Source organism: Camelus bactrianus, chromosome 6 (assembly GCF_048773025.1).
Source record: "Camelus bactrianus isolate YW-2024 breed Bactrian camel chromosome 6, ASM4877302v1, whole genome shotgun sequence".
NCBI classification, from domain to species: domain Eukaryota; kingdom Metazoa; phylum Chordata; class Mammalia; order Artiodactyla; family Camelidae; genus Camelus; species Camelus bactrianus.
In genome coordinates this window covers 30,655,546-30,676,449 of record NC_133544.1, presented here as the reverse complement: position 1 = coordinate 30,676,449, position 20,904 = coordinate 30,655,546, and the positions used below count along the sequence as shown (strand labels likewise).

Genomic DNA, 20,904 nt, shown 5'->3' with positions numbered 1-20,904 from the left:
AATTAAATCTCCTAGGCACTTCAGTTAGGTGTTTAGAAAACATACCATATATAGAAATACAATTCAATTTGCCCAACAAATATTTATTAAACATCTACTAAATATCAGGCACTATGTGAAGTCCTGGTTATATAAAGATGAACAAGACAAACTCCTGCCTCATAGATCTCACTTTGTGTACTGCAGGAGGGACAGGTGAACAATGCAGTACTTGTCTCCTTCAGTGGCTCTTTTGTTAGCTTGCCTTTCTTTGTCAGTTCCTTGAATATGAACTTTTCTTTAGAGTATTTGTCTTCGGCCCTTTTCAAATCACACATTTGAAACTTCATGCATACCAGCGGTTTCAATTACCACCTATTAAGTGATCTCTAAATCTATCTTTGCCCAGACCTTGCCTGAACTCCAAACTCATACAACAAATGTATACCTGCTACTAGTAAATTGAATACGACCAATACTAAACATTTTCTGTATCTCTGCAACACTTGTTGTAGATGTAGACGTCCTTCTTGAATCTATCCCTTGTTTGCCATCCCCACTGCTATCATTTGAACTTAGGTCTTTATTAACTTCCTGGATTGTTGTAACAAGCTTCCCTCCTCCAATTATCATCCCCCTATCCATTCTCCAATTTGATATCAAAATAATCTATGCAAATGGAAAATTTGATGTTAATACTCCTGCATACAGCTCTTCAGTAGTCTTGCTCATAACCTCCAGATAAAATCCAAACTCCTTGATATGTCATATAAGGCCTTTTATAGTCTAATTTCTTTCTCCTTTTTTAGTTTATTCTCTTTGTTCTTTCTCATCAAAACTTTCTTTTCCTTAAACTAGCCATGCTGTTTCTTACCTCTTATTCTCTTACCTACAGGCCTTTGACTATACTGTCTTTTGCTTGGAACAATTTTATCCTACCTCTCTGCTTGGCTGCTATATGTTCTTTTTTTCCAGCTTCATTGACGTATAATTAATGAATTTAAATTATATATATTTAAAGTGTAGAACATGATAATTTAATATACATATACATTGTGAAATAAATACCACAGTCAAGCTAATTAATACATCTGTTACCTCATAGTTACCGTGTGTGTGGTGAGAACACTTAAGATTTACTCTCAGTAACTTTCAAGTATGAAGTACAACATCGTTGACTATAGTCACCATACTGTACATTAGATCCCCAGAACGTATTCATCTTGTAAATGAAAATTTGTACCCTTTAACCAACATACCCCCTCCCTCTCCCCCTCCCCCACCATACGTGCATGTTTTTGAAGAAGCTTCTCCTCCATGAAGACATTCCTGATGTCCACTTCCCCCTTTCCCTAGCTGGGTTGAGTCCTTCCTCCATGTCCCTATAGCACTTTGTTCATATGTTTTGTAATAGAACAGATTGACATATTTGATCACTCTCTGTTATAATTCCTTAATAAATAACATGGGTATAAAAAGCAGAGTGATCTAAGTGTGAATCACTATAAATTGGATTGTCATGAGTCAAATATGACCTATAATTCTCTTACTGAAGGTAAGAATTTTCTCCCCAGAAAAAGGATTAGAAACTCATCCTTGCGATACTTAAATGTTGTCTTTACCAAGGATGTTTGCATTTTAATGAGCAGAACTTCATAGTTCATTTTGATTTCAGCTAGCTACACCTCTAACTAATGAATTTTATCTTTCAATCACTGAGTAGGAAAATATGGGGGGGTGAGGAGGACTGAAAAGCCTTCACAGTTCTCTAAAATCCCAAATATTTTGCCTCTGCAGATCATCTGACCCCTACAATTATAGAAGCCTTTAAAAGAAAGCCCATGTTTCCTGAGGCAGGTCCAGAACAGCTGAATCTGTGAATCAGTTTGCAACTATAACATCTCTAAAATTATTTTTTATATGTCTGTGAAGGTTCAACAATAATCCCAGAAAACTAAGGATAAATCATATATACTAAGATGCTGAAAGTGATTGCTCTCAAGGTCATAGACATAGGGTAACTCTGTGAAGGAATTTTAGAGTATAGTATGTGAAATACTTAGACTATTACAGTAAGAAGGTAAGTTGGATATCAAGTAGTCTCTCTTACTTTATAGACGAGGGAACTTAGGACCGAAGAAGTGTAATAATGTTCTTAAAGTTAGACGAGTAGTTATATTACAAACAACTAGAACCTAGGATTCTTGACTGCTGCTCTGCTTGTTCAGTTCATTATAGTACAATACATCTCAAGTCAGTTTGAAAATTATTCTTCTAAAGCAAGTGCCTAGATGTGCATGTGTGTGTAAAGTGTATTGTTTGTTTTAATCTGTTTTGACTACAGATGAATTTTCTGTTGTCTTTAGTCTGTCCTTTTTCATATCTACTATTTTAAGCTACTATATCTGCAAGCAAGGCCTTTAATGAGCAAGTGATTCACTGACTATAAACAGATTCCTTTGGCTTCTTGGGCGAGGTATACCAATGGAAGATAATATTTGTAAGACTACCATTTATGATTCATCTTCTTTGCTTATAAAGTGCATGATATGAATAAATTACAAATTCATATTTGGTATAGTACTGGCCACTGTAAGTCAGATTAAAATATTCTGGAATTCCCAATTTTTTTCCAGTTAACAATGGAAAAACTATGAGCTTTGAATAGAAAGGATTCTGCTTTCTTAGGCACATTATTTTAGATTATAAGCTCTAGGCTTTTTTCTGAGATTTCATTACCAAAGACTTTAGTATCTCTAATCTGGGTCCTGTGTATTTCCACAAAAGACTTAAGCAATTCTAGTCAAGGAACCTTTAAGTTTTGCTGAACTGAGTTTAAAGCAGTGAAGTATCCCTTTTAGAATACTGGCCATAGCAGAGGTACTTCTCCCTGTCTCTAACTCAAAGTGAGATATATTTATACGTTAAAAAAAAAAACAGAAGATATATATAGATATATATATGGAAATATATAATGGTATGCATAGAAGGAAGTATGAAATAGAAAGATTAGTCTACCTGGTTATGACATTGGGAGATAATTAGGCCATTGTTACAGGTCTGATTCCTTTGTAAGTTAATTTTACTCAATTATGTAACTATAAAAATAACTTCCCACACAAGGGGGCTTCATGAGTACCTAAGTTACTGCTGCCTGGCTCCCTTTCTAAAATGACATGCCCGAAGTTTATTCAATACTATTACTCGGGCTCCACCTATGGGTAAAGAGAAGAAATGGTTTAACATCTATGTCAGTATTTATATGTATACAAGGGAGACTGCCCCCTGCGATGAAGTAATTTGCAGCACTAATACACATTCTTTAAGTTCTCAAATAAATCATCCTTTGCTTTTGGTGTCATATTCAAGAAATCATTGCCAAATCCAATGTCTTAAAGCCTTTCCTCTATGTTTTTCTCTAAGAGTTTTACATTTGGGTCTTTAATCCATTTTGAGTCAAATTTTGCATATGGTGGGAGATAAGAGCCCAGTTCATTCTTTTGCATCTGGCTATGCAGTTTTCCCAACACTGTTTGTTGACAAGACTATCCCTTCACCTTTGGGTGACCTTGACACCCTTATCAAAGATCATTTAACTATATAAAAGAGTGTTTATTTCTGGGCTCTCTATTCCATTTGTATTAGATAGAGTTCTCCAGAGAAACAGAACCAATAGAATATATATAAGAAGAGATTTATTGTGAGGAATTGGCTCACATGATTATAGAGGCTGAGAAGTCTCATGCTCTGCCGTCTGCAAGCTGGAGACCCAGGAAAGCCAGTGTTATCATTCCAGTCCAAGTCTGAGGTATGCAAACCAAAGGAGATAATGGTGTAAATCCCATCTAAGGGCAGGAGAAGATCAGTGTCCCAGATCAAACAGGCAGACAGGAAGCAAAAGGGGCAAGTATTTTCATCTGCCTTTTGTTTTATTCAGACACTCAACAGACAGAATGATCCCAGCCACGATGGAGAGTATACTCTATTGATCCCACCAATTCAAATGCTAATCTCATCTAGAAAAACTCTCATAGACACACCCCAAAATAATGTTTAAGCTGGGTACTCCATGGCCAGTCAAGATAACACATAAAATGAGCCAGCACACCGTTGATCTATTTGTCTGTCTTTATGCCAGTACTACACTGTTTAGATTACTGTAGCTTTGTAATATGTTATGAAATCAGGAAGTGTGAGTCTTACAACTTCGCTTTTTTCAAAATTGTTTTGGCTGCTTAGGATCTCTTGAGATTCCATATGAATTTTAGAATGAATTTTTCTATTTCTTCAAAAAGTGCCATTTGCATTTTGACTGAGATTGCATTGAATCTATAGTTGTCTTTGGGTAGTATGGGCACTAAGAATATTACGTCTTCCAATCCATGAAGAAAGGATGTCTTTCCAATTATTTATATCTTCTTTCTTTTAGGAATGTTTTATAGTTTCCATTAGTACCTCATTCTTTTTTATGGCCAAGTAATAGTTCGTTGTGTATATATACATTTTATTTATCCCTCATCAGTTGATGGATTGATGGATTATTTCCATCTTTTGACTATTATGAATAATGCTGCAGCTAGTATTTGTGTACAGGTGTTTTTGTGTAGACATATGTTTTCATTTCTCTTGGATTTGTCCTTGCCTTTTAAGAAGAACTGAATTTAAATAATAGCAAAGACTGCTCTAGAAGTCCAGGCTACTAAAAGGCATTTTGAATATAACCTATATTTGTTGGTTTGATTAGACATAAAAGAAAGAAAAATACAGTTCTCTTTCTTTAGAAACTTAAGAAATTTCATTTCCTTCCTTAGTCCTGATCATTAACTTACTCATTCGTTAACTCAGTCATTCAACATTTACTGGGTGCTTTTTAAGTACCAAGCACTATGCTTAGTAATGGAGATACAAGGATGAGTGAGATATACTGTGACAACAAGGAATTCACAACCTGATGGAGAAGTCAAGATATTTCACAAACCGTAATGTAATGTGAAAAGTGTAAGATAACAAATGGATGCAAATATTTTGAGAATATAAAGGCTAAGTAAAATCTCTCCAAACCATTTTATATCTTGTCACTAGGCAAGTTCCTAAAAAGTAGAACTCATGATCTCTGAAAAGACTTAAATGCTGCTGGGAGGTTAGCTTGAAATCATTACCCTCCTTAAAAATCCTTCACTGAATTCCCATTTTCACAAGATTAAGTTTAAAATCCCTTGATCCTGCTTCTATTCTCTAAAATGCTCTCCCTGTCCTACTTAGTTCTTACCTATCCTTTAAAACTCAGCTTAGGTGTCATTTCATCTAGGAAAATTTTCTTGATGTTCCACAAATTCTTGGTTAGGTGATTTCTGTGCCTCCCATATTACCCTGATCATATATCTGTCACTGTCTATATCATACTATCTTATAATCATCTCTTCATCTCTCCATATTCCCCTTTCTCACACAGACTATACATTTCAATTCCTTGAAGCAATCAGCCAGATCTTACTAGTATTTTTGTCCCCAGAGTCTAGCATATAGAAGGTTCCCAGTGTTTGAGGAATGGACAAATAAATTAGTCAATGAACTAAATTTCCTTGGTTAGAGACAAGACCAAAGACATGACATCTGAGCTGAAACTTGAAGGTTGTCTGAGATTCACTGGGGAGAGAAAAGAGGGAAAAAAAAATGCATTCCTGTCCAAGACAATGTTATCTGTAAAGGAACAGAAATAAGAAAAAGCCCACCATGTTTAAGATGTGGCAAATCACTCTCTGTATCAGAAACTGGACACTTGTCAGAAGTAAAGCTCAGTGTCAGCATAAATGTTTCCCATATTAAGCAAGGAAAGTCTTATGCCAGCATTACAGAATTCTTATAATAGGGTCTGTGTATTATTTTGTAGTCTAATGAAACTTGAGTGGATTGTGGCATTTAAATAACTCACTTGTTCCTTGTCATATGTATATCTTCTCTATCCAGAGTTATCATTTGAGCCTCCTCAGATTTGAGGGCTTTTTTTAGTGTTTATGTGTATGATAGTATGGGGGAAGGAGAGCAATTATTACTAGAAACTTACAGAACACAGTTCTTACTTTAGTTTCCACAATCTAATTTCATCAAATTATGACTGAGTAGACTCTGTACCTTAGGCACCCTGCAGAATGAAATTGTACAATAAGATATATGAGTTACTAAGGCATTGAAGAGAGAAATCAAGTCAGATGATACTTTCTCTAAAGTGGCTGTCAGTAAGACCTTGGTCAACTTCTTCTACTTCCTTGAGTCCAAATCTTGCAAAAGCAGAAGATAATCAGTACTCCTGTATTTGGAGCATTATGTTAAGCCACAGTCATATCTACAACTGTCAACAGTCTTTCAAACTTAGCATACTAAGTGCTCAACCTCTTTCTTCCTGAAATATAGGAATAAGAAGAGCCATGATGAGCATGTATCACTTTTCTTGAACTCCCTGGCAAAGACTTAGGGAGGAAAAATAACCTGTACCGTTGATGCTTATGCCAGCACTTCATTGTAGTTTTTTGTGGTGGTGGTAATGTATACATAAAATGAGATTTACCATTTTAATCATGTTTAACTGTACAGTTCAATGGCATTGAAATACATTTACATAGTTCTGCAGCTATCACCACCATATATCTTCAAAACTATCTCCCCAAATTGAAACTCCATACTCAGTGACTCCCTATTCCCTTCTCTCCACAGCCCATGGCAACCACTATTCTACATTTTGACTATGATTTTGATTTTGAACATTCTTATTACCTCATATAAGTGGAATCATACAATATTTGTCCTTCTGTGACTAGCTTATTTCACTTAATTTTTACTTATTTCATAATGTCTTCAAATTTAGTCCATATTATAGCATATGTCAGAATTTCCTTCCTTTTTAAGGTGGAATAATAATCCTATATGTATGTGCCATATTTTGTTTATCCACTCATCCATCAGTGGGCACTTGGGTTACTTCCACTTTTTGACTACTGTGAATAATGCTGTTATAAACATGGGTGCACAAATATTGTTCAACTCTCTGCTATTAATTCTTTTGAATATATACCTATAAGTAGAATTGCTGGATATGGTAATTCTATGTGAAATTTTTGGAAGAATCACCTTGTAGCTTTTTTAGATCTCAAGGAAATAGAGGAAGAGCAGTACATAGAAGGAACATGAATGGTAGTAGCTGTTGCCAATTGTAATAAGGATTGAAGTTCTGAGATCTAAATTTCAATCCTACTTCAGCCACCTATGAAATATATGACTTTGGGTAAGTGACTTACCCTGCTTAAACTTCTCTTTATTCATCTGTAAAATGAATTTAATAATGCTTTGCTAGATTTTTGTGAGGATTAAATGAGATTATATATATGATGTTACTTGGTAATTTATGAAATGCTATTTAAACATTTGCTAGATTAACTGGACCAGCTGCCAGAAAAACTCAGCCCTGGTACTATCTTTGATTATTAACCACTATTGCTGAGCTATTTCAAATCCCAGCAAAGCAAAGTCATTCTCTTAGGATCTGAGCTGGTATACAGCTTACATTTTCATTCTCCACCCCAGACCTAACTGGTATCAGGTAAGGCGCTACCACAGGAGATTTACTGTGATCCAGACGAATGCCATGGGGCTCACTACCAGGGACTATCTTTTAGCTTCAGGGTCATTTGGGAGTTAATGTTGTACATGTGAATCCAAACGAGACCTTTTGGTCCCACCACTTCCCTGGTCTTAAACAAAGTATGGTCCATAGCTCTAGGATAGCTCCAGAATAGCTTCAACCTCGTGAGAATACCTGCAGCTAGGGTGTGCTAAGAAGTTCTCTCTTCCAGTTCAGGTGTCACTCCCCTAAGAGAGAAGAGTCAATGCCACTATCACTATGGATCAGAATACAAAATTTAAAATCTGTCTCTACTTACTTCTAGGTCCTAGGATCTGGAAACCAAAGGCCCTAGGTTAGGGCTAAGGAGAACAAAGCTAAAAGCAAAAAACAAACAAACAAAAAAGACTTACCCATTCAGCTCTGGAAACAATGGAATTTTATAAATCTATATAAAGGCTGTCATGTAAATCAAGTTCTGTATTACTTATAGTCTTTGCAGAGAAGCCTGATTTTTTCCCCTTCTCCTCTTCTTCCTTCTCTACGTCCTATTTATTATTCTGTTGCTTCTTTAAAATAACAAAAACAAAACAACAATAATAATAAAGATTTTTTTTTTTACTATTTTTTTTGAGTTATAATAAAGACAGATTCTGACTAGAAGATTTATAAAGAATTGGTCATGACTCTTGAAACATTCAGTCTTGTTGGTACTAGATCCAGCTCCTGAGCTGTAGCCAAATGTGATTGTCATCTGGAGTGGATGAATAGTGGTTTGAATAAGCACTTCACACAATAGATTACTGGCCCTCTTCTTATAATCACAAATTTTTTTTAGGTTAATAAAGCCAGAATTTTGACTAAAATTAAATAGAATGATAAGGAAGCTCCTTCCTTTTCTTTACTTTTCTCTTTTTTGGGGGGAGGGAGGGTAATTAGGTTTATTTATTTATTTTTAATGGAGGTACTGGGGATTGAACACAGGACCTTGTGCATGCTAGGCAGTCTACCAATGAGCTATAACCACCCCCTATTACTTTTCTCTTGAGGAAAAAAATTTTTTATAAAAATTACATGTGATCATTGTAGAAAACCTGGAAATTTTCAGAAAAGTATAGCAAAAGGTATAAAAGTTATACATACTTGTAACATACTAAAATAAACAAATGCTTTATGTTTTCATGTCTGAGAATTTACTTTTTGAAGAAAATCATCTTTCGATTGTTAAAGGATTAATGACACATCAATTTGAATACATCTTTTATGACTGTGTAGCTACTCATATTCAGATAATCCCTGCAGACATTGCTATTAATTGACTGAATTTAATCTTCCATTTTAGACAGTAGGATGCATCTCTTCTTTCTGTCCCCTATTCCCTAGGATAGAAATCGGGAGATGTGACTAAGCCCTTATGCAAGCTTTGTCAGACAAGTACACATGTCCATCTTGTTTAAGACTGCCTGTTTAACCCATTGCACTCGACATTCATATTTTCCTTTCTCTTACAGATGGAATGGGGCGAGTCCTTGCCCAAGATGTATATGCAAAAGACAACCTACCCCCGTTCCCAGCATCAGTAAAAGATGGCTATGCTGTCCGAGGTAAATATTTTGGTTTGCTTGAGTATCAGCATACTCACACTGTATTTATTTTCTTCATATTTTTGGCTCAGTCACACACCTATTGACTGCTACATCTGTTTCCTGCTTGGCTGTCAAAATAATTTCACTCACAGATAACAATGTTAATCTACACCTATACATTTTCTGACACAATCTTGATTAAAACTTTTTAGTGAAAGTACTCTAGTTACTCAAAAATTCTTACTTATAAAGAAATATATAGAGATTGATAAAAACACTGTACCATAATTTATTCTTTCGGCCTCTACACATACCAGATAGCAGACAGTCTTGGTCTGGAAGTTTTCCAAATGTTTTCTAATTGGAAACATCTATGTGGTCCAAGAAAGAAGAGCAGATTCCCAACACAGGGATAAAGAGGGCAATTTTTTCTTCTGCTTTAAATGCAGACATCAACAAGGGCTTCACAGAAAGCAAGCATGAGGGAAGCCTGTAATTCCCTGGAAGATTCCATATTTCCAAGCTTTGAAGCCCCAGATGGTACCAGCAGCTCACACCTTCAGAGTTGCCGAGAATGTATAAAGCTCAAAAGCAAATACTGAATAGCATTTGCCTGCCTAAAGTCCAATCTAAGAACCCAAAATGAAAATGCAACTGAATTGCTTAGAAACAATTATTGGTTATTAACTCTAGGTCGATATCATATCAAGAAATGTCTAAAACCATATCCCAGTTTATCAGAGCTATTAAAAAGGCCAGTTCCCTTTTAATGGTCATTTATGGAGTCCCTTACTTGATTTTTTGGTTTGGTTTTTTTTTAACTCTATCTAGCCTTTAAATAATTTATTCTTTCTTGTAATTGAATATATTCATTAATTGCCTCCATGTTCCATCACAATCTCTTAGCAATCTTTTTATGTTGGAGGCAGTAGAGCAAATGGTTAAAGTTACGGACTTTGAGCAAAGTAAGACTTATCTGGGTTCTATTGCCTGTTCCATCTATGTAACTTTGAGCAAATCACTTTAACTTTTTGACCCTTGGTTCTCTCATCTATAAAATAGTGATAATCTTACCAGTACTTATCCCAACAGGTTACTGTGAGCATTAAGCGAGACCACAGAAAGCCTTCAAGGAACTGGCACCAAAAAAAAAAGCACTCAATAGGCTCTTGTTTCTTATTCCCCAACTAAAATATGAATTCAGTTTGAACTTATAATTTGTAGCCATATAGGATTGCTATGAAATGACAAAGAATTCTTACTTCCAAAGTAGAACAAACAACTATAGCGGATGAAACACCAAAGGAACAAGAAAGTCTGTTTTTTACATACTTGGGAAAATATAGGAAGAGAAAATGAGAAAATAAATTATTTGAGGCAGAATTATTCTGAAATAGAATGTTGTTCTGTGATTTTTACATGAAGTAGTAGCAGCTCAATAAAAAGAAACTATTCTTCTTAGTTTTTTTAGTTAGCCCACATGAAACATAAAAGAGCCTTTCTGCTGCTATAGAATCTATCAGAGAAATTAATTATTCAGTATATCGTATCTTTTGTTTTAGAGTGATATTGTTTTTAGTTATTTCACAAACACACACAGATGTTTAGAATGGCATCTTATAGTATGAAAGGTTCAACAGGTAACCTACCATGCAGTTAATTCACATTATTTCTTTCCTGTGGTGTTGGTAGTTCTCTAGAATGTGGAACATATAACAGAGACATAACACATAACAGATAACCATCGTGGATATGGTTAAATTTCAAAGTGAGCATGGTTAGTGTGGGTGTATATATTATAAATAGAAATAATATATCATAATTAAGGCAGCCGAGGTTATCAGTGAACAAAGAGGCATGATTTTGGTCTTTTCTGTGATATAATAGCGCCCCCTGGCAGTGTTTTGGTGAAGAATATCCTTGAGGCTGTTGTGGCTCTCTCCCACTCCACTTCGCATACTGTCCTCTCTCCACTCGTCTTCCTTTATTCCCATTCCTTTCTCCCACTCCATTTATTCTCCCTGTTTTCCTTCTCCTCTGCCGTTGCCTTAGGCCTTCCGGTAATAACCAGTGGCACCTGTGAGTACTGCTAACCCTCTAGGTGTAGAGGTTACTAACTTGCTCTGGATCACTAAGCATTAGCCAATATCCTTCAGAAACACGTGGGATAAAACTCCAAACCAGTTGGAGGAACACTTGCTTTAAGGTATGTGGGTTGAAAAATCAAGACAGTAAAAAGTAGCTAAAGAAATAAGAAGTAGGAACACCTTTTTAAAAAATAAGAAAGAATAGAATACAAAGAAGACAGGAATCAAGTGGCAGTGATATAAATGATAGAAAGACCTGTAACCTAGTAAACCTAAAACTGCATTCAGGACGGAGTGAATTTGAAAGATAAAAGCAGATAAAAGAAATTGAAAGTAACATATTACCAATTAGAAGCAATGCAATAATTCTATTCATATTTCTAAAGCATTATTTTTCCCTTCACACTGATTAAGCTAATCATCTTGATACATTCACACCCTCCTATAGAGATGTGGGTGCCCAGTGTTTCACAATTTCTTCTTAGATGTTAATAAAGTCAAAAATATCTCAAAATACCGAGTTCAGTTTTCTTGAAAATGTTCAGTTTGAAAGGCATATCACTTCAGAATTAGTATTGGGATCATTTAGGAAAAGAGAAAATTATAAACAAGCCAGTAATTATTATGAGAACCATATGTAACCAAATTCTGGGAAAATATTGTAAGATAAATCCTTGCCATCTAAGTAAAGTAAATTTTTAAGTTTTTTTTTTTCTTTTTTACATTCTGATTGAAGCACATGTTTATGGAAAATACAGAAAATTAAAAAGACCATTTTTAAGTTACCCATTATTTCACTATCTAGCTACTGTTAACATTTTGTTGTACTTCCTTTCGGTGGGTTAAAATGCATCCTAAAATTCAGTATAACCTTTTGATTTTGAGCTAGTTCTTAGTCTTTCACTAAAGTCATGTTCTAGGGTTTCTGTTTTGTCCATTTATATCCTGTTTGGCCATAGCTGGTTCTCCAAATCATTTGACAACCTACTGCTTTCTACTGGCAGACACTTTGGTTGAAGAAGAGAGCCTTATGATATGGGAGTATTACTTATATGAAGAGAGATAAGTTGGAATAATTACTTTTAGTTAATTCCAAGAAAACTTAAAATAGTGTATTTAAGGAAATAATACATCTTTCCCCAGTACTAACAGTAAATGGGCATTTTTCTCCTAGAAGGTGATGGTAAAAAATATAAAATGCCTTCTCATCCATCTGTCCTATTCCTAGTTCCCTGCTTTCCAGGCAACAGATTTAAAATTCCAAACAATTCACCTGATTTAATCCCGCAGTGTCACTGCAGTAAGTATTAATCCTGTTGTGCTACTCTTGTCAACTTCCTTTGCCCCCACCGTAAATGCTTTCTATAATGTTAATGTTACTACACATATAAATACTAACATTAAATAAATATATGTATATTATATTCTATAAATTCTATTGCCTGTCATCCATTCTTAGACATTTTGGTTCTGTAATTAGAGTAAACAAAGTCTTATTCCCTCTGCCTTATTCCTCTGTTGGACATATTTCCTAAGACCTCTGAAAGTTATACTATCTGTGTAGCCTCCATTTATTCAGCCCTCCATGGAAATGATGAGACTTTTATTATTGAAAATAACTGCATAGCTGTAAAGATTTCAAGAGATCAAAGAGAGCCCTCCTATGGCTGGAAAATGAAAATGAGGGATAATTCTGAGGCGAATGGCTTGGGAACGATCATTTTCTATACATTGCCATGATAAATAGTTATCTAATGGTATCAATTTTATATTAAATGATATAATCAGAAAACTTAAACAGGTGAGCAAGACTAAAAAGTGTTTCTGGACACTGAAAAAAGAGGGTGGAAACGGGAGCAGCTTCAGGGTCTAACATTAAGCATTATGAATTACTTATATAGCACATTTGCTGTTAGGATTTAGTTTGTATTGCTTTTATCACTTCCTTCAAATTAAATTTCACAGTTACAAAACAGAAAAGAAAACTTATTAACAGAGATGTCAGAATTAGGGGGGAAAGAGTCTAAGCCTCTACAGAAACCCTTGGAATCCATCCATCTTTTCTAACGTCATACTGTGGCTTACTTAGTTTATTTCATTCTAAGCTTTAGGGTTTATCTGCCACCATAGCTCCACTTCTGCCCCCTCCCACCCAAGCTGGTAGAATTCATCTTGAAAATGGCAACTTTTATTTTACCTGTCTCTTTAATAGATATTTTAAAATAAATAACAGCAACTTAGACTGACTGTTACTTTTCTGTCTTTTTGAGAAATAGGAAGGCTTGATGTTGATGTAAAATCAGGATTTCTGTTGTAGTTTACTAAGTTTTATTCCTTAAGTTTTCTTTTAGTCTGAATTTGTCTGTACTCGGTTCAGTCTTACTCTGCTCCTCTAAAAGGGTAGTCTTTGAACCAGCTGCATCAGCATCAGCTTGTTAGAAGTGTAGAACCACAGGCCCTATCCCAGACCCACTGAATCAGAATCTGTAATTTAACAAGATCTCCAGGTGATCTGCATGCATATTAAGGGTTGAGAAGCATTATTATAAATGGTAAAAATGACTCCTCCACTGGTACCAAGAACCTTCTATAATGTTGGTTGACTGAGCCTTCTTTAGCCAGCAATATAGAGGCATGTTTCCCAGGTGGAAATTTTCAGGGCAAGGTGGAGAACATAAAGTGAGCACATACTCCCTCCCCTGTAGTGCACCTTACTTATAACAAAGGACCTTGCTTCTTAGAATCATTTAAGGGCTTTTTCAGTTATTGGCCTCCCTGACACTCTGTACCACCTTGCCCCAGATTATCTCTAGTCACTCATTATTCAATAATATTTGTTTGGCACCTTTGTGCAGAACATTGATAGAGCATTTTGAGTGTATGTGCATTTACGTTGAGTGAGGGAACAAGAAACAGGAGGAAGACTGAAGAGCAGAGTGTTTCAAAAAAGAAAGAAAAGAAGTGATCCCTACCTCTAAGGAACTCATTATCTACCTGAAGAGATAAAACATACACATTTATGAAATTAAGAAAATTTACAAAGTACAGTACTAAATATGTAAAAGTCAGTGTACAGACTTCCCACCTTAGTATTATGGAAATGCCAAATTCATTTCTTTATTCTTTTAACAAATATTTCTTGAACATCAGTGATGAGCTAGGCACTATGCTAGATATAATCTAAGTTACACAGGATTAATCAGAGCAATCTTTCTGAACATTCTAAAGATGGTGAATGTTGACTCACATTTTGAAGAAAACCATGGACCAGCAGAAAATGGGAGGCATTCAAAATACAGCATTCTGTGCTGGAAAATATTATTTATTTGTTCATTCATGCATGCATATTTCTAAAAAGATTCTTAGGAGCCACACTCATTCATTTATTGAACATTTGAATACTTCGCATATTGAACTTTTACTTAATACCTTCTCTTCAGCAAGTACCAGGAATTTCCCTGAGACAAATAAGCAAATGATTACAAATACCACAGGAAACCATAATTAGAGTTATTTCAGGAATACACTGGGAAAACAAAAGAGATACAGACATACGTCATACATCACAAGCTAATGATATACACATACATATGTATGTAACATATACAATACGTATAAATATATATATATATCCATGCATATATATAAACAAAAGTAAGTTTCATGAGGTAATATTCATCCTCACCAAGTGACTCTGGAAGGAAGGAAAGTCAGATACAACTTCATAGAGAAGAAATATAGAAAGAGATAGAGGAAACAAAATTGGCAAAATGTTCGTAATTGTTGAAGCAATGACTTCTATGTCTGTTTTAAATCATTTCATTTTTTTCAGAAGAAAAAAGAACCCATGAAAGCAGCATAATAACACCATTGCAGGAAAACTACAATGTTCTTGTTTTTACACGTGAACACTGAAAATATAATAGGATTGCAAAAAACATAAGAAAGCCAAGAGTTTATTAACTGAGACAATGTCTAAAAAGTACAGGATATAACATTCAGTACATAGAAGACACCCAATGTTTGTGTGTGTGTGTGTGTATTTTATTGAAGTACAGTCAGTTTACAATGTTATATCAATTTCTGGTGCACAGCACAATGCTTCAGTCATACATGAACATATATTCATTTTCATATTCTTCACCATAAGTTACTACAAAATATTGAATATAGTTCCCTGTGCTATACAGTATGAATTTGTTTATCTATTATATATATATGTTAGTTAGTATCTGCAAATCTCGATCTTCCCACCCTCTCCCCCCCACCTGGTAACCATAAGTTTGTTTTCTATGTCTGTGAGTCTGTTTCTGTTTTGTAAATAAGTTTGTTTGTCTTTTTTTTTAGATTCCACATATAAGTGATATCATATGGTATTTTCTTCCTTTCTGGCTTACTTCACATAGAATGACAGTCTCCAGGTCCATCCATCGTGCTGCAAAGGGCATTATTTTATTCCTTTTTTATGGCTGAGTAGTATTCCATTGTATAAACATATCACAGCTTCTTTATCCAGTCATCTGTCAATGGACATTTAGGTTGTCTCCATGTCTTGGCTATTGTAAATAGTGTGACTATGAACATTGGGGTGCATGTATCTTTTTGAATTAAGGTTCCTTCTGGATATATGCCCAGGAGTGGGATTGCTGGATCACATGGTAAGTCTACTTTTAGTCTTTTGAGGAATCTCCATACTGTTTTCCATAACAGCTGCACCAAACTATATTCCCACAAACAGTGTAGGAGGGTTCCCTTTTCTCCACACCCTCTCCAGGCTTTATCGCTTGTGGACTTTTGATTGATAGCCATTCTGACTGGTGTGAGGTGATACTTTATTGTAGTTTTAATTTGCATTTCTCTGGTAATTAGCGGTATTGAGAATTTTTTAATGTGCCTATTGACCATTTGTATGTCTTCATGGGAGAATTGCTTGTATAGGTCTTCTGCCCATTTTTGGATTGGGTTGTTGGTTTTTTTGTTATTAAGTTGTATGAGCTGCTTATATATTCTGGAAATTAAGCCCTTGTCAGTCTCATCTTTTGTAAATGTTTTCTCCCATTCCATAGGTTGTCTTTTTGTTTTGCTTACAGTTTCCTTTGCTGTTCAAAAGCTTATAAGTTTAATTAGGTCCCATTTGTTTATTTTTGTTTTTATTTCTATTGCCTGGGTAGGCTGCCCTAGGAGAACATTGCTGAGATTTATGTCAGATGTTTTGCCTATCTTTTCTTCTAAGAAGTTTGTAGTGTCTTGTCTTATGTGTAAGCCTTTAAGCCATTTTGAGTTTACTTTTGTGTATGGTGTAAGGGAATATTCTAGCTTCATTGATTTACATGCAGCTGTCCAGTTTTTCCAATACCATTTGCTGAAGAGACTGTCTGTACTCCATTGTACATTCTTGCCTTCTTTGTCAAAGATTAATTGACCAAAAGTTTGTGGGTTTGTTTCTGACCTCTGTATTCTGTTCCACTGATTCATATGTCTGTTTTTTATATCAATACCATGCTGTTTTGATTAGTGTAGCTCTGTGGTATTGTCTGAAGTCCAATGTTAATTTTTGTTCCTCTTCACCTCAGGTTAACCAAAGCCATTTGCAGAAAAAAATGGCTTGTTAGAAACAGTATTGTGTATAAACCTTCAGAAAAAGATACCACTTTGTAGTCACATAAAGAAAAAATGGATTTTGTATGTCCTCTTTAAAAGAGGAGAAATACTTCTTTTTATTATTTATCAGCATGACTGCAAATATGATTAAATTATTCATATAAACAATGTTACCTTTTCTGTGTATGTGCCCCCAAACCTTTGCTGTGTGCAGATGACAAGGAGGTAATGGTCATGATGATAAAACACATATAGACATTGCCTCGCCAGTAGTTTTGGTCTGAAATCCACAATATATGTGAAGAAAACCTTTCTGAATACATTTATCTCCAGGAATGTTTTTTCATCTAGCCATTAATATACTGTATGTAGAAAAAATAATGGATAAGAATTTCTTTCCGTCTCAATTCTGAACGTGTTTCTTCCGATTTAAAAATAAACAGTCAGTGGAAATTGTGATGCAGCACTGCCTATGTATTTTGATTAGGAAATAACATTTTGATCCATCATAAAAAATATATACCATATTGGAAATTCAGGGACTGGATTTCAGTCCTAGCTCCACCACTAAGCAGAATTTGTTCAAGATAATTATTAGCTTTTCCTACCTGAGTTTCTTCATTCCATAACTCATTTACTTCGAGTGTCAAATAAAGAAAAGAATATACATTCTTTCTGCTTCACTTCCTACTTCATATGTACCTCTCTAGAAGTGTGCACACACACATCACATATATACCCATGGATAAGGTGGTATTTATTAAGTAGGATAGGCTAAAAGAACTTCCTATTTAAAAGTACAGAAGTGGAAATAATGGAGCAACAGGAAAACCATTTCCAGAGACACCAAGAAAGGGCACGATTAGGACCACTTCTGTTGGTACTTGTGAGCTGTGGATACCAAAGATCAAACCAGTAGTAACAAAGCCATTGTCTCAACAAGGAGGTCAGAAAAGTACTCCACTTTCCTGAAACCTTATCTGATCACTTGAGTCAAATTTTAGAATTCCAACACTAGGTTCTTATTCCTTGCTATAGGTCTATTCTGATGTTTGTTCTTGGTTCTGTTCATCTCACAGCTGCTGATGGCCCAGGAGATCGTTTCATCATTGGGGAATCCCAAGCTGGTGAACAGGTGAGGTTCATAGGCCTGAAAGGCCTGAAAGATTTTAGTTTCATGGACTTTCAGCATCTAATTCTAGACTTCTGCCATTGTTGTAATGGAAATTTTAGAGAAGGATTAGACAGATTATCAAAGAGATTAAAGGATGGTTCCCATGAGAAAGAACCAAGTGAATTTATTCTTAACTGAAAGAATCTGAGTCTATTAATATACGGGATGGTATTGTTAGTATGTCTCAGACATGCCCCACAAGCATTTTCTAGCCCTGCATTGAATGAATCTTTCTTCCTGTATAAACATTAATGTTCTAAATAGAACTACAGCTTCTAAGTGGTCTTCTAAGACTTGTGTTACAAACAGGGAAATTTAGAAGGAACAGATTATTTAATCTCTCTAGCTAATCACTTAAATTAATTTTTCTCATTAGGGAGTTAACCAGGGAGCAGGAATATGTATATTTCTACTAAGAAATGAAGCACTAATGGGCCATAGTAGAAGTACAATAGAAATCCTCCTGTTTAATGCTTTTAAGACAAGTAATTGGCCATCTAATTGGAAATAAGTCGAAGTGAGAAATTATCTTTTATTATTAAAATAAATATAAATTTAACATAAATAAATGAACATTTATTTGTCAGTAATTTGATGGAGAGCCAAGACTTTTAGTAAGTATCTTTTTGAACCTCTATCTGGTCTTTCTTGTTCAATTATACCCAAAAGGTATTGTATATGATTTCCAGTTTTGATTTCTTTAAAGTGGAGAAAATTTTAAGGACCTTTGCAAAGTATCTAAGTTTAGAATTCTTCTAGATTTTTATTATATTTTTTACAATTTTTTTTACAGTTGCTTCACCCACACTTAATTTGACAGTTCTTTTTAACAGCTTTTTTAAATAAGTTTTTCAAAGGTTTAACTTAATTTTTATTGGGAAAAATAACTCTTTTCACACTCATATGTTATTGGTTTATGTAATATTTATTTAAATAACTTAATTCATTAGCAACTATTGCCACAAACTGGCACAAACAAGTTTGAGAACAACCTCAACTGAATCTTAGACAAATAATTTACAGGTATCCAAGAGGCTAACAACCTCAAACTTAAAGTGTGCTGTGGGCATCATTATGTTTAAGAGGAAGAAGAGAGTGTAGTTAATCCAATGAATTGTGAAAGTTGAATAAAAGAGCTCCTTCCTTATTAACTAGAACCAGAGGAAGACCAATGCATGTTTCTCTTCTGCTACCACCAAGCACTCATAAACATTATATAAAAATAAAGAAGGAAATAAATAAATAAATAAATAAATAAATAGGACTGTTTGAGCAAAAGCTATGTCCCATGCCTTAGCATGTACTCCCATATGTACTAAGAAAAGAGAGGGGGTGGGGAAGTATACAGGAGAAGGATGGTGCTGGTGGTGGTGACCCTAGCTCCCTCACCTCTCCATCCAAGCACTGAGGGGTACTGTGTACAGGCCTCTGAAGCTAAGCCTGGCACTAAAGTAATTAGATCTTTCTGCATACTGTGGACAGAACAGACCAAACAGACTGGTTTTGGTCTTCATGACTGTTTTCCTGACAAAAAAGAACAACTAGGCCTGAGTCCCTTTATCATAAATGACTTACACTGTGACCTCATAACTTACTTGACCTCTTGGTACATATTTCCATCAGCAATGGACATCTAAAGCGTTCATTTTTTAACAAAGCCCCAAAATATCAATTATTCAAGGAGAACGTCTTTGATCTTCAATTGAGTCTGTTTAACATTTATCAAATATACCTACTGTTTGTATCAAGCCCTGTGCTAGGTTCTAGGGATCAATTAATACATGGTTACTACCTTTAACAAGTTTACATCTAGTAAAGGAGACAGACTATAAATATAACTAAATAAAGCACAATATATATAACTAAATATATCATATGTAATTAAATATAACACAATATATTAAGTGTTTAATTAATGCTATCAGGCATGTGCTATGGAGCACAACAGAGAGCATTTCATCCTAGAAGGGTTAGGCAGATGATATAGGAGCTGGGCCTAAGGAAGTTTTACAAAAACAGAAATGAGAAAGGAACATTCTAAGCAGAAAATAGTATGTAGGTCAAGACCCAGAGGTGTTTGAAAAATTGCATGGAATTAGGAAATTGCAAATAGTTTGTAGTAATCATAGCCTAGTATACTTAGGGATGGGTAGCTGATTGTTAAGAGCCTTATGTCCCTTAAACTTTATTTACTAGTTAAGACTTCCAGCTGATAAATAAGAACACAAGAAAAGTTGTGAAACTTTAAAGTTACCAGCTTCTTATAAGTTCTTATGAAAGTTTTTGTAGATACTGACAGGCATATGCAGAATAGATAAACAAGATTATACTGTATAGCACAGGGAAATATATACAAGATCTTGTGGTAACTCACAGCGGAAAAAAAAATGTGACAATGAATATATGTATGTTCATATGTAACTGAAAAATTGTGCTCTACACTGGAATTTGACACAACATAGTAAAATGACTGTAACTCAAAAAAAAATGTAAAAAAAAAAGTTTGATGGGAAATAAGACCAAAACTATATAAGAATACAGGGTTTTTCCTCAAGTTATCTTTGATATTCTTTATCTATAACTAATGTATCATACACAGACATGCTTTATAGCAATCTGAGAGATCTTGGAGGAGCCAAATTGCTCACTTACTGAAAGTACATACACTCAAGCACTTGGGTGCCATTGCATACACTGAGGCAGTGATCTACAACAGTTTTATTGGTGTATCAAAATACTTGATCTTGAATCACTTAGAGTTTGGTCCCATTGATTAGCATTGGACACTTTCAATTTCAGTTACGTAATTATGAAGTGCTATCATTAGGCAAAGTTCAAAAAATCCAATTCAGTACCTCTATT

General features: G+C 34.9%; 1 protein-coding gene across 6 annotated transcripts in view; it reads left to right on the top strand.

Moving 5' to 3' along the window:
* Nucleotides 1-20,904, top strand: part of GPHN (gephyrin) — a 429,918-nt gene that overhangs the window by 333,621 nt on the left and 75,393 nt on the right. For all 6 annotated transcript variants that reach the window (XM_010962279.3, XM_010962275.3, XM_074365373.1 and 3 more), the window contains 2 exons: nt 9,106-9,198; nt 17,948-18,003. In XM_010962279.3, coding sequence (XP_010960581.1) covers nt 9,106-9,198; nt 17,948-18,003 — 149 coding nt within the window. The remainder of the gene's footprint in view (nt 1-9,105; nt 9,199-17,947; nt 18,004-20,904) is intronic.